The 14,838-nt window shown below is 43.1% G+C and overlaps 2 protein-coding genes across 6 annotated transcripts in view; one reads left to right on the top strand and one right to left on the bottom strand.

Annotated features, from left to right (window-relative positions):
* Positions 1-14,838, top strand: part of LOC143775621 (long-chain fatty acid transport protein 2-like) — a 255,858-nt gene that overhangs the window by 5,627 nt on the left and 235,393 nt on the right. The window lies entirely within an intron of this gene.
* HYKK (hydroxylysine kinase) overlaps positions 1-14,838 on the bottom strand; it is a 96,130-nt gene that overhangs the window by 39,275 nt on the left and 42,017 nt on the right. For all 5 annotated transcript variants that reach the window (XM_077263970.1, XM_077263974.1, XM_077263973.1 and 2 more), the window contains one exon: positions 14,135-14,318. In XM_077263970.1, the coding sequence (XP_077120085.1) occupies positions 14,135-14,318 (184 nt within the window). The remainder of the gene's footprint in view (positions 1-14,134; positions 14,319-14,838) is intronic.

Below are 14,838 nucleotides of genomic sequence, written 5' to 3'. Positions count from 1 at the left end.
CGTCACTGAAGCTGCGCTAGCAGCACTTCATTGCCTCATGGCTTTTAGCCTGAACGGTCGCAACATGGCAACATTCAGGTTGTATACCAGTTATCGCAGAGATGGACAGGTGTCTGTTTAGCTTTTGCTGGTTTGAATTTATAGGGAGACCCTGTGTCATTTTTTTCTGGGGTTCCCCATATATTCACCACTAAATGCAAAGCAAACAGATGTGAGCTGTTATTAATAGCCTGGGAACCTTATAGGATATTGTCCCTTGTCCCAGATTATTAACAACAGCACCCAGCCGAGGACTTTCCCTCTGCTGGCTATGAAAATTGCGTAGGAGCGCATTTTTTTATTTTACACACGAGTTACACAGTTGCTGCTGAATACATCTTCCATCATTGTCTCCTGGTTGTGCTAATCTCAGCGTGAGCAGAAGACAATGATGAGAGCTGCCTTCAGCCGCTGGAGCTTGGGAATAGCATGAACTGCACTGCTTCTTCTCTAGCGCCAGTACATATCAAGGCTGAAGACACACAGATGTCATGTATCATTAATGTGCACGTATGCACCACACATTTTGTCCAGGCTGCGCAAAAAAAACCTGACAGATCTGTGGGTTTTTCACACGGACAGAAGTCCTAAGGGCTGTCCCACATGTCCAGATAATTCCGGTACCGGAAAAAAATCGGTACCGGAGTTATCCGTGTCCGTGTGCCTGTGAGCTCACGTAGGCCATACGTGCGGCACACGTGTGCCGCCCGTGTGCCGAGTGGGTACCACACGGAGCGTGTGGTACCCACGCGTGTGGTACACTGCATCGCGCTGAAGCCGCGATTCATATCTTCTGTGCAGCAGCGTTTGCTGCATAGAAGATATGAATAATAGTGTTTAAAAGAAAGATCTATCTGTCCGCCGCCCTCCCGCCCCCTGTGCGCCCCCCCGCTGTTCTGAAAATGCTCACCCGCCTCCCTCGCAGTGTCCTGTGCTGGCTGGCCCTTCTCCTGTATGCGGTCACGTGGGGCCGCTCATTTACAGTCATGAATAGGCGGCTCCACCCCTATGGGAGGTGGAGCCACCTATTCATGACTCTAATCGGCGGCCCCATGTGACCGCATACAGTAGAAGAGGCGGCCAACACAGAACACTGCGAGGGAGGCGGGTGAGTATTTTCAGAACAGCGGGGGGGGCGCACAGGGGGTGGGAGGGCGGCGGACACATAGATCTTTCTTTTAAACACTATTATTCATATCTTCTATGCAGCAAACGCTGCTGCACAGAAGATATGAATGGCGGCTTCAGCACCATGTGGGGGGGACAGCGCTTACTGTAGCGCTGTCTCCTGCATGCCACACGGACTGCACACGGAGAAGGTCCGTGTGTGGTCCGTGTTTTACACGGACCCATTGACTTTAATGGGTCCGTGTAATACGTGCGCTCCCACGAACACTGACATGTCTCCGTGTTTGGCACACGGAGACACGGTCCGCAAAAAATCAATGACATCTGCACAGATGCATTGATTTTAATGGGTCTACGTGTGTCAGTGGCTCCGACAGGAAACTGTCACCTCACGTACCGGAGCCACTGACGTGTGAAACCGGCCTAACAGTGTGTATTATAGTCACAGCCAAAATTTGGTTCTGCTTGCCGATTCAAGCAGTCATCACATGACCAATTATATGTGATTTTCAAACTTATGTTTACCTGCATAAAATCAAAGTAGCTAGCCGACATATGATTATAAATACGAAAATCACATGTGAGCAGTCACATGATTACTACTCAAACAGCTTAAAGGGGTTGTCCAACGAACATAGTATATTCCTAATCAGCAGATCTTGGAATAATATTATGTTGCACAATTGGATATGTTAATGTTTCTCTGCTGAGATAATCTTATAAATGTTCCCTTGCTATATACTGTTTGCAGTGTCCAACTATGTAGAGCTGCTCTAATTCATGATGGCACATACCACAGCTCCTAACCAGGAGAGGAAGCATAAGTCACTTATGATAAGTAGGCAAATTGCCTCTTCTGAGAAAAAGAGGACTTAAACTCTATAAGTATCCATTTGAAACAACAGGGGCCCTGCTACTTTCTCAGGTAACACTTTTCCCTTCCTGTTTTAACACAAGTGCGAGTGTCTCTGCATCATCTCCAACACTCTGAGCTCATCATAAGGGCCCCTTTCCACTTGTGAGAGAAAAAATGGTCCGATTAACGGACCGAAAAAACGGAGGAAAATCGTGCGAGTGTCATGCGATTTTTTTATCGCAACATCCGTATGACATCCGTATTGCTGTCCGATTTTTACGCACCGGTGTCCTTTGAAAAGCCGGCAAATCAGTGCTGTGTACAGTAAAATCACACTGACAGGTTAGAATAGAATAGATATATACACATAGAAATGTGTATATATACATATATATATGTCAGTGAGACACCTATATATGTATATTTGTATTTAATGCAGCGCTAGATAGCATAAAAGCCGCTAATTCAATTGCCGGCTTTTGCTCTCTCCTTCCCAAACCCGACAGGATATGAGACATGGTTTACATACAGTAAACCATCTCATATCCCCTTTTTTTTTTGCATATTCCACACTACTAATGTTAGTAGTGTGTATGTGCAAAATTTGGGCGCTGTAGCTGCTAAAATAAAGGGTTAAATGGCGGAAAAAATTGGCGTGGGCTCCCGCGCGATTTTCTCCGCCAGAGTGGTAAAGCCAGTGACTGAGGGCAGATATTAATAGCCTACAGAGGGTCCATGGTTATTGGCCCCCCCCTGGCTACAAACATTTGCCCCCAGCCACCCCAGAAAAGGCACATCTGGAAGATGCGCCTATTCTGGCACTTGGCCACTCTCTTCCCACTCCCGTGTAGCGGTGGGATATGGGGTAATGAAGGGTTAATGTCACCTTGCTATTGTAAGGTGACATTAAGCCAGATTAATAATGGAGGCGCGTCAATTATGTCACCTATCCATTATTAATCCAATTGTATGAAAGGGTTAAAAAAAACACACACACACACATTATTAAAAATTATTTTAATGAAATAAACACACAGGTTGTTTTAACCCCTTCACCCCCAAGGGTGGTTTGCACGTTAATGACCGGGCCAATTTTTACAATTCTGACCACTGTCCCTTTATGAGGTTATAACTCTGGAACGCTTCAACGGATCTTGGCGATTCTGACATTGTTTTCTCGTGACATATTGTACTTCATGATAGTGGTAAAATTTCTTTGATATTACCTGCGTTTATTTGCAGAAAAAATGGAAATTTGGCGAAAATTTTGAAAATTTTGCAATTTTCCAACTTTGAATTTTTATGCCCTTAAATCACAGAGATATGTCATGCAAAATACTTAATAAGTAACATTTCCCACATGTCTACTTTACATCAGCACAATTTTGGAACCAACATTTTTTTTTGTTAGGGAGTTATAAGGGTTAAAAGTTGACCAGCAATTTCTCATTTTTACAACACCATTTTTTTTTAGGGACCACATCTCATTTGAAGTCATTTTGAGGGGTCTATATGATAGAAAATACCCATGTGTGACACCATTCTAAAAACTGCACCCCTCAAGGTGCTCAAAACCATATTCAAGAAGTTTATTAACCCTTCTGGTGCTTCACAGGAATTTTTGGAATGTTTAAATAAAAATGAACATTTAACTTTTTTTCACAAAAAATTTACTTCAGCTCCAATTTGTTTTATTTTACCAAGGGTAACAGGAGAAAATGGACCCCAAAATTTGTTGTACAATTTGTCCTGAGTACGCCGATACCCCATATGTGGGGGTAAACCACTGTTTGGGCGCATGACAGAGCTCGGAAGCGAAGGAGCGCCATTTGACTTTTCAATGCAAAATTGACTGGAATTGAGATGGGACGCCATGTTGCGTTTGGGGAGCCCCTGATGTGCCTAAACATTGAAACCCCCCACAAGTGATACCATTTTGGAAAGTAGACCCCATAAGGAACTTATCTAGAGGTGTGGTGAGCACTTTGACCCACCAAGTACTTCACAGAAGTTTATAATGCAGAACCGTAAAAATAAAAAATCATATTTTTCACAAAAATTATTTTTCGCCCCCAATTTTTTATTTTCCCAAGGGTAAGAGAAGAAATTGGACCCCAAAAGTTGTTGTACAATTTGTCCTGAGTACGCTGATACCCCATATGTGGCGATAAACCACTGTTTGGGCGCATGGGAGAGCTCGGAAGGGAAGTAGCACCGTTTGACTTTTCAATGCAAAATTGACTGGAATTGAGATGGGACGCCATGTTGCGTTTGGGGAGCCCCTGATGTGCCTAAACATTGAAACCCCCCACAAGTGACACCATTTTGGAAAGTAGACCCCCTAAGGAACTTATCTAGAGGTGTGGTGAGCACTTTGACCCACCAAGTACTTCACAGAAGTTTATAATGCAGAACCGTAAAAATAAAAAATCATATTTTTTCACAAAAATTATTTTTCGCCCCCAATTTTTTATTTTCCCAAGGGTAAGAGAAGAAATTGGACCCCAACATTTGTTGCACAATTTGTCCTGAGTACGCTGATACCCCATATGTGGCGATAAACCACTGTTTGGGCGCATGGGAGAGCTCGGAAGGGAAGTAGCACCGTTTGACTTTTCAATGCAAAATTGACTGGAATTGAGATGGGACGCCATGTTGCGTTTGGGGAGCCCCTGATGTGCCTAAACATTGAAACCCCCCACAAGTGACACCATTTTGGAAAGTAGACCCCCTAAGGAACTTATCTAGATGTGTTTTGAGCGCTTTGACCCACCAAGGGCTTCACAGAAGTTAATAATGCAGAGCCGTAAAAATAAAACAAAAATTTTTTCCCACAAAAATTATTTTTTTAGCCCCCAGTTTTGTATTTTCCCGAGGGTAGCAGGAGAAATTGGACCCCAAAATCTGTTGTCCAAGTTGTCCTGAATGCGATGATATACCATATGTGGGGAGAACCACTGTTTGGGCGCATGGGAGGGCTCGGAAAGGAAGGAGCGCCATTTGGAATGCAGACTTAGATGGAATGGTCTGCAGGCGTCACATTGCGTTTGCAGAGCCCCTAATGTACCTAAACAGTAGAAACCCCCCACAAGTGACACCATGTTGGAAAGTAGACCCCCTAAGGAACTTATCTAGATGTGTGATGAGCGCTTTGACCCACCAAGGGCTTCACAGAAGTTTATAATGCAGAGCCGTAAAAATAAAACAAAAATTTTTTCCCACAAAAATTATTTTTCAGCCCCCAGTTTTGTATTTTCCCGAGGGTAACAGGAGAAATTGGACCCCAAAAGTTGTTGTCCAATTTGTCCTGAGTGCGCTGATACCCCATATGTGGGGGGAAACCACCGTTTGGACGCATGGAAGGGCTCGGAAGTGAAGGAGCGCCATTTGGAATGCAGACTTAGATGGAATGGTCTGCAGGCGTCACATTGCGTTTGCAGAGCCCCTAATGTACCTAAACAGTAGAAACCCCCCACAAGTGACACCATGTTGGAAAGTAGACCCCCTACGGAACTTATCTAGATGTGTGGTGAGCGCTTTGACCCACCAAGGGCTTCACAGAAGTTTATAATGCAGAGCCGTAAAAATAAAACAAAAATTTTTTTCCCACAAAAATTATTTTTCAGCCCCCAGTTTTGTATTTTTCCGAGGGTAACAAGAGAAATTGGACCCCAAAAGTTGTTGTCCAATTTGTCCTGAGTGCGCTGATACCCCATATGTGGGGGGAAACCACCGTTTGGACGCATGGAAGGGCTCGGAATTGAAGGAGCGCCATTTGGAATGCAGACTTAGATGGAATGGTCTGCAGGCGTCACATTGCGTTTGCAGAGCCCCTAATGTACTTAAACAGTAGAAATCCCCCACAAGTGACACCATGTTGGAAAGTAGACCCCCTAAGGAACTTATCTAGATGTGTGGTGAGCGCTTTGACCCACCAAGGGCTTCACAGAAGTTTATAATGCAGAGCCGTAAAAATAAAACAAAAATTTTTTCCCACAAAAATTATTTTTCAGCCCCCAGTTTTGTATTTTCCCGAGGGTAACAGGAGAAATTGGACCCTAAAAGTTGTTGTCCAATTTGTCCTGAGTGCGCTGATACCCCATATGTGGGGGGAACCACCGTTTGGATGCATGGGAGGGCTCGGAAGGGAAGGAGCGCCATTTGGAATGCAGACTTAGATGGAATGGTCTGCAGGCGTCACATTGCGTTTGCAGAGCCCCTAATGTACCTAAACAGTAGAAGCCCCGCACAAGTGACCCCATTTTGGAAACTAGACCCCCCAAGGAACTTATCTAGATGTGTTGTAAGAACTTTGAACCCCCAAGTGTTTCACTACAGTTTATAACGCAGAGCCGTGAAAATAAAAAATCCTTTTTTTTCCCACAAAAATTATTTTTTAGCCCCCAGTTTTGTATTTTCCTAGGGGTAACAGGAGAAATTGGACCCCAAAGGTTGTTGTTCTATTTGTCCTGAGTACGCTGATACCCCATATGTTGGGGTAAACCCCTGTTTGGGCACACGGGAGAGCTCGGAAGGGAAGGAGCACTGTTTTACTTTTTCAACGCAGAATTGGCTGGAATTGAGATCGGACGCCATGTCGCGTTTGGAGAGCCCCTGATGTGCCGAAACAGTGGAAACCCCCCAATTATAACTGAAACCCTAATCCAAACACACCCCTAACCCTAATCCCAACAGTAACCCTAACCACACCTCTAACCCTGACACACCCCTAACCCGAATCCCAACCCTATTCCCAACCGTAAATGTAATCTAAACCCTAACCGTAACTTTAGCCCCAACCCTAACCCTAACTTTAGCCCCAACCCTAACTGTAGCCTTAACCCTAGCCCCAACCCTAGCGCTAACCCTAGCCCTAACCCTAGCCCTAATGGGAAAATGGAAATAAATACATTTTTTTTATTTTTCCCTAACTAAGGGGGTGATGAAGGGGGGTTTGATTTACTTTTATAGCGGGTTTTTTAGCGGATTTTTATGATTGGCAGCCGTCACACACTGAAAGACGCTTTTTATTGCAAAAAATATTTTTTGCGTTACCACATTTTGAGAGCTATAAATTTTCCATATTTTGGTCCACAGAGTCATGTGAGGTCTTGTTTTTTGCGGGACGAGTTGACGTTTTTATTGGTAACATTTTTGGGCACGTCACATTTTTTGATCGCTTTTTATTCCGATTTTTGTGAGGCAGAATGACCAAAAACCAGCTATTCATGAATTTCTTTTGGGGGAGGCGTTTATACCGTTCCGCGTTTGGTAAAATTGATAAAGCAGTTTTATTCTTCGGGTCAGTACGATTACAGCGATATCTCATTTATATTATTTTTTTTATGTTTTGGCGCTTTTATACGATAAAAACTATTTTATGGAAAAAATAATTATTTTTGCATCGCTTTATTCTCAGAACTATAACTTTTTTATTTTTCTGCTGATGATGCTGTATGGTGGCTCGTTATTTGCGGGACAAGATGACGCTTTCAGCGGTACCATGGTTATTTATATCTGTCTTTTTAATCGCGTGTTATTCCACTTTTTGTTCGGCGGTATGATAATAAAGCGTTGTTTTTTGCCTCGTTTTTTTTTTTTTTTTTCTTACGGTGTTTACTGAAGGGGTTAACGAGTGGGCCAGTTTTATAGGTCGGGTCGTTACGGACGTGGCGATACTAAATATGTGTACTTTTATTGTTTTGTTTTTTTTATATTTAGGTAAAGAAATGTATTTATGGGAATAATATTTTTTTTTTTTTTCATTATTTTGGAATATTTTTTTTTATTTTTTTTTACACATTTGGAATTTTTTTTTTTTACTTTTTTACTTTGCCCCAGGGGGGGACAATACAGATCGGTGATCTGTCAGTTTGCATAGCACTCTGACAGATCACCGATCTGATTGAAGTGCAGGCTGCTTCACAGTGCCTGCTCTGAGCAGGCTTCTGTGAAGCCACCTCCCTCCCTGCAGGACCCGGATCCGCGGCCATCTTGGATCCGGGTCTGGAGCAGGCAGGGAGGGAGGTAAGACCCTCGCAGCAACGCGATCACATCGCGTTGCTGCGGGGGGCTCAGGGAAGCCCGCAGGGAGCCCTCTCCCTGCGCGATGCTTCCCTGCATCGCCGGCACATCGCGATCATGTTTGATCGCGGTGTGCCGGGGGTTAATGTGCCGGGGGCGGTCCGTGACCGCTCCTGGCACATAGTGCCGGATGTCAGCTGCGATATGCAGCTGACACCCGGCCGCGATCGGCCGCGCTCCCCCCGTGAGCGCGGCCGATCGGCTATGACGTACTATCCCGTCAAGGGTCAGATAGGCCCAGGTCACCTCGACGGGATAGTACGTCAAAGGTCACAGAGGGGTTAATATTTTATTGCTCTCTCAATCCACCTGAAGACCCTTGCTTGGCAAAATAATAAACCAACAATATACATACCTTCTGATGAACTGTCCCGTCCCACGAAGTAAATCCATCTGAAGGGGTTAAATCAATTTACAGGCAGGAGCTGTGCTAAAGCACTCGCTCGTGCCTGTAAACCCCGGGTGCTGAAAGGAAAGCTGGGTGATCTGTACTTACATTGAGTTGCGGTGAGGCACCCTCTGCAGGATGAACTCACATGAACTCGAGCGTGGGAACTTTTCCAAGGCTGCAGTTCATGAGAACATCCAGCAGAGGGCGCCTCACCGCGACTCAATGTAAGTAAAGATCACCCAGCTTTCCTTTCAGCACCTGGGGTTTACAGGCATGAGCGAGTGCTTTAGCACAGCTCCTGCCTGTAAATTGATTTAACCCCTTCAGATGGATTTACTTCGTGGGACGGGACAGTTCATCAGAAGGTATGTATATTGTTGGTTTATTATTTTGCCAAGCGAGGGTCTTCAGGTGCATTGAGAGAGCAATAAAATGTTAAAACAACCTGTGTGTTTATTTCATTAAAATAATTTTTAATAATGTGTGTGTGTGTTTTTTAACCCTTTCATACAATTGGATTAATAATGGATAGGTGACATAATTGACGCCTCTCTATTATTAATCTGGCTTAATGTCACCTTACAATAGCAAGGTGACATTAACCCTTCATTACCCCATATCCCACCGCTACACGGGAGTGGGAAGAGAGTGGCCAAGTGCCAGAATAGGCGCATCTTCCAGATGTGCCTTTTCTGAGGTGGCTGGGGGCAGATGTTTGTAGCCGGGGGGGCATAATAACCATGGACCCTCTCTAGGCTATTAATATCTGCCCTCAGTCACTGGCTTTACCACTCTGGCGGAGAAAATTGCGCGGGAGCCCACGCCAATTTTTTCCGCCATTTAACCCTTTATTTTAGCAGCTACAGCACCCAAATTTTGCACATACACACTACTAAGATTAGAAGTGTGGAATATGCAAAAAAAAAAGGGATATGAGATGGTTTACTGTAAGTAAACCATGTCTCATATCCTGTTGGGTTTGTGAAAGAGAGCAAAAGCCGGCAATTGAATTAGCGGCTTTTATGCTATCTAGCGCTGCATTAAATATAAATATACATATATAGATGTCTCACTGACATCTATATATGTATATATACACATTCTATGTGTATATATCTACTCTATTCTAACCTGTCAGTGTGATTTTACTGTACACCGCGCTGAATTGACAGCTTTTCAAAGGACACCGGTGCGTAAAAATCGGACAGAACTCGGATGGTGCGAGTGCTGTGCGATTTTTTTTTCTCGCACCCATTGACTTGCATTGACGAGTCTCGTCCGAGAATCGCAGCAATACGCAGCATGCTGCGATTTTTTTCTCAGCCGATCCAGATTTCTCAGTCCGATTTCGGCTGAGAAAAAAAATCGCAAATGAAAAGACACCTATTGAATAACATTGGTCCGAGTGCAATCCGATTTTTTATCGGATTGCACTCGTCCGTTTTCCTCGCAAGTGGAAAGGGGCCCTAAAGCAAATCAGTCATGTAAGAGCTCCAAAGAGTGCTAAGCTTTTAGGTCACTGATTTGATTTAAAATGAGCTCCCAGAACTGGTGAAGAGACAGAAATACTTACTCCTGTGATAAAACAGGCAGGCAGGGAAATATGTTTCCTCAGACAAACAAACAGCTCTGGACTCCTGCTGTTTCATCTGACTTTTTTTTATGCAATCTATTTATTGGCGTTTTTCATACGTGTTTTTCTTTTACTCCATTCAACAATGAAGAAACTGCCAGCTATTTTTTTAAGCAAAAACGCTGGCACATGCTGTGCACACGTTCAGGATTTTTCAAGTTTTTTGGCCGTTTTCCATGGGAAAAACGCTTAAAAAACGCATACATAAGCATCCCATCATTTTTAATGCATTCTGCAATTTTTGTTCACATGATGCGTTTTGTTCCGTGAAAAAAACGCATTGCGGTAAAAAACGCAGCATGTTCATTAATTTTGTGTTTTTTTCGCGTTATTCCCTCTATTTAATGCATTGGGAAGCTCCAGAAAAAAGCGCGCAAAAAAAGCGAAAAAAACACATGCGGATTTCCTGCAAAAAAAGTCCGGTTTTGTTCAGGAAAATTCTGCAGAAAATCCTGACGTGCACATAGCCTAAAAGTATAACGTGGCTTCAGAATAGACGCATTTTAAGGAATAGTCAGTTCACTTTGTTTATTTGCTTGTCATCTTTGGAAACTTGAAATGGTTAAAATACATAAAAAAACTGAACATATAAACAGCAAGCCACTTTTACATAGATATGCATATTTTCCTTCTTTTGGGCTTTTAGTTAGTGCAATTTTAGGTTGGCTTAAGAGTGGTATCTGCATGAAAAAGAATTTCTGGGCATATACCCTAAGGGCTTGTTTCCATATGCGAGAAACACGTCCGTGTCTCGCATGTGGAAACCAAGCTCTGGCGCCGGCACTCCAGAGCGGAGCGTGCGGCTCCATGTGTTCCTATGCGGCCGCACGCTCCGCTCCCAAGTGCCGGCACCAGAGCTTGGTTTCCACATGCGAGACACGGACGTGTTTCTCGCAAATGGAAACAAGCCCTTAGTGTTTTAATTAATCTTAAGGGAAAGCAAATACCGGTATTTCATGGTGCCCATGAGAAATATGCATAGGGGTTGTCTCTTTAAACAATACAAAATAAAATAAATATAATTATATATATATATATATATATATATATATATATATATATATATATATATATATATACACACACACACACAATTATTTTATTTTGTTTTGTTTAAAGAGACAACCCATATGCATATTATTTATGAGCAACAGGAAATATTTGCTTTCCCTTAAGATTAATTAAAACACTAATGGTATATGCCCAGAAATTCATTATATATATATATATATATATATATATATATATATATATATATATATATATATATATATATATATATATATATATATATATATCTCAATATGTAAAAAGAATTAATCCGATTGGTAAACAGCGTAATGAGGAGAAAAACACTAGAATAATGGGGGTTTTTTTGCCGCAACATTGCATTAAAATGCAAGAATGGGTGATTAAGGCTAGGTTAACATTTGTGGTTGAGTCCCCAGCGTCTCATCCGCAAACGCATTGCAAAACACATGCAAATGCATGCTAATGCTGCGTTTTTTAGCCGCATCAACTTATGCATGACGGTTAAAAAAGTGCAACGTTTGTACGCGTTTGTATGCGTTTTTACATGTGTTCGCATTTTTATGCACATGCGTTTGATACTTCCAGGAGGGCGTGTCTCAATGGGCGTGTTTCAATCAGTTGGTGGACATGCGCAGTCCGAAGTACGCAAGTGCATGGAACGAATGTGTACGCAAAGACATGCTTACGCATGTGTTCCCATAGACAGTAATGCATTTTTTTTAACGCAGTCATCTGCATGCACATATTTGACAGAAATTTGCCGCCTCAAAAATTCTAAAATGGTGCATCAGCCACGCCCCGCCACACACCGCGAAAAACGCAAGCGTAAGCAAACGCAGGCGAACGCATGCAAACCAAGCACCTGCGTCTCCAATGTTAAAGATAGGAAATCAAGACGCATGCGGATGTATACGTCAGAAACGCTGTGGACACAACCGCAAATGTGAAACCAGCCTAAAAAGATCATATCTGCACCAAAATGGTATCAATAAAATCATCAGATAATCAAACAAAAAATAAGTCCCACCCAGCCCCAGATCCTGAAAAATGGAGGTCTCGGAAAATGGCAACTTTTTTTTTTTTGAGAAACTTTTGGATTTTTTTTACCACTTAATGAAAAAGGAACCTAGACATGTTTAGCATCTATGGACTCGTAATGAATCATAATGGCAGGTCAGTTTTTTTTTTGCAATTTCACCACACTTGGAATTTTCTTTCCCCATTTTCCAGTGCATTATATGGCAAAACCAATGGTGTCGTTTCAAAGTACAACTCGTCCCGCAAAAAACAAGCCCTCACATATTGATGGAAAAATAAAAAAAGTTATGGCTCTGGGAAGAAGTGGAGCAAAAAAACAGAATCTCAAAAATGGAAAAGCCCAATGTTGCGAAGGGGGTTAATATATACAGTCCTAGGATTAACCTTTGCGCGTTCGGCACTATACACTACTCACATTGTATGTTAACTTTTCACATTAACTTAACACAATACATCTATGAAAACGTATGACTACAAATTATGCAATTGCTGTGATCAGGGACAGGGTAAGGCTACTTTCACACTAGCTTTCTTGTCCTCTGTCGCAATGCGTCGTTTTGGAGCAAAAACGCATCCTGCAAAAGTGCTTGCATCCATTGATTTTCTCCATTGACTTGCATTAGCGACGCATTGTGATGGATTGCCACACGTCGCATCCGTCGTGCAACGGATGCGTCGTGCTTTGGCGGACCGTCGGCACAAAAAAACGCTACATGTAACATTTTTTGTGCCGACGGACCGTCATTTCCGACCGCGCATGCGCGGCTGGAACTCCGCCCCCACCTCCCCGCACCTCACAATGGGGCGGCAGATGCGCTGGAAAAATGCATCCTCTGCCCCCGTTGTGCGGCGTATACAACGCTAGCGTCGGTAACCTTGGCCCGACGCACTGCGACGGGCCGAGCCCGACGCTAGTGTGAAAGAAGCCTAATACAGTCCACAACCTTACAACTGAAGCCATGCAACCTACTCCTGATTAAAAGAAGCTGAACGCTGCTAGGGGAGGAAGAAAATTAATTTCCTCCTGGTAGCGGGGCTGTTAGGCTATGTTCACACGGTGCGGTTTTTGCTGCGGATCCGCAGCGGAATTGCACTGCGGATCCGCAGCAGTTTTCCATGTAGGTTACAGTACAATGTAACCCAATGGAAAAAAGGACCCCCTGTGCCGACGATCCTTTTTTCCACAGGCAAATCCGCAGCGGTTTTGCCTGCAGAAAAAAGAAGTACCATGTCAATTCTTTCTGCAGATTCCGCTGCGGGTTTCCAGCAGCACCAATAGGAAACTGCATTTGGAAACCCGCAGTGGAATCCGCAGAAGAAAAAGGATCAAAAACCGCAGCTAAAATCAGCGCTGAATTTAGCTGCGGTTTTTCAAAACAGGACCTGAAAAAAAAAGGATGAAAAAAAGGATCGTGTGAACGTAGCCTAAGGCTATGTGCACACGTTGTGGAATCCTGTGTGGATTTTTCCGCACTGATTTTTGCAAAATCCGCACTGGGTTTTACCTGCAGATTTACTGTGGAATTCCTGCGGGTTTTGTGCGGATTCCTATTGAGGAGCAGGTGTCAAACGCTGCAGAATCTGCACAAAGAATTGATATGCTGCAGAAAATACAGCGCAGCATTTCCGCGCGGTATTTTCCACACCATGGGCACAGCAGATTTGGTTTTCCATAGGTTTACATGGTACTGTAAACCGCATGGAAAACAGCTGCGAATCCGCAGCGGCCAATCCACTGCAGATCCACAGCAAAATCCGCAACGTGTGCACATAGCCTTAGTGCGGGTGCTGGACATGTTCAGAATGCTTTTAATCTGCAGATTAACCCAATGTCTGTAGGTTAATAACATTTTTTTTCATATGATAGGTTCCTTTTAAAATAGTGAAAGTGGATAATAAATAATATTGTTTACCCTAGTTAGATCTAACTTACATTGTCGGAATATTTTCAGATCTTGCTTCACAGAATTCTCAAATTGATTGATGACGCCTTCTATTTTCTGACGTAAATTTTCTTCTTTAATTGCATATGTATATTTTCTCAGCAATGGGGTGTTTGATAAGTTCCATATAAACTCCCCACGATCAAAACTTTTCTTATATGAATGCTGAAATTTCTGTAATGTAAAATCATATGACATGGTTATTCATTGTCTCGAGCCTTCAGGGAACAGTCTCTTGAATTATTGTGCAAGATTTGCTGTTAGATTACATTTTTCTGCTATAAATATTTGTATTATGTGACATTTGGGCTGAACATCCTAACTTATGTTGCATCACGTTAAAAAAAACAACATGGGGTGTTCTAGCCCTTTTTTGTATGAGTCTAAGCATTCATTCAGCTGAAAGAGATTCTTAATAAACTACTCCCTATACACATACGGGGCTCCCTCACACTGGCTAATAACATCTGATGATTCTTTCATGCGAGAGAATTGGATGCTACATGCAAATGACCCTCAGCTCAAACTTTGATGCGAGCGTGAGAAGAGTTTTAGAGCTTTGTGCTCCTATTCTAGCATGAGGGTATCGCAGCACAGGTGCGGAGGAGACTGAGAAAGTAATTTCTCTATCTCCTTCAGTGTCAGTGTCTGCAGTATTCGGACTACACTCGGATGACATGCGAGTGCAGTCCGA

The sequence above is a fragment of the Ranitomeya variabilis genome, chromosome 5 (assembly GCF_051348905.1).
Source record: "Ranitomeya variabilis isolate aRanVar5 chromosome 5, aRanVar5.hap1, whole genome shotgun sequence".
NCBI lineage: Eukaryota > Metazoa > Chordata > Amphibia > Anura > Dendrobatidae > Ranitomeya > Ranitomeya variabilis.
Note: the sequence above shows the minus strand (reverse complement) of the source record. Positions and strands in the feature narration are given on the sequence as shown.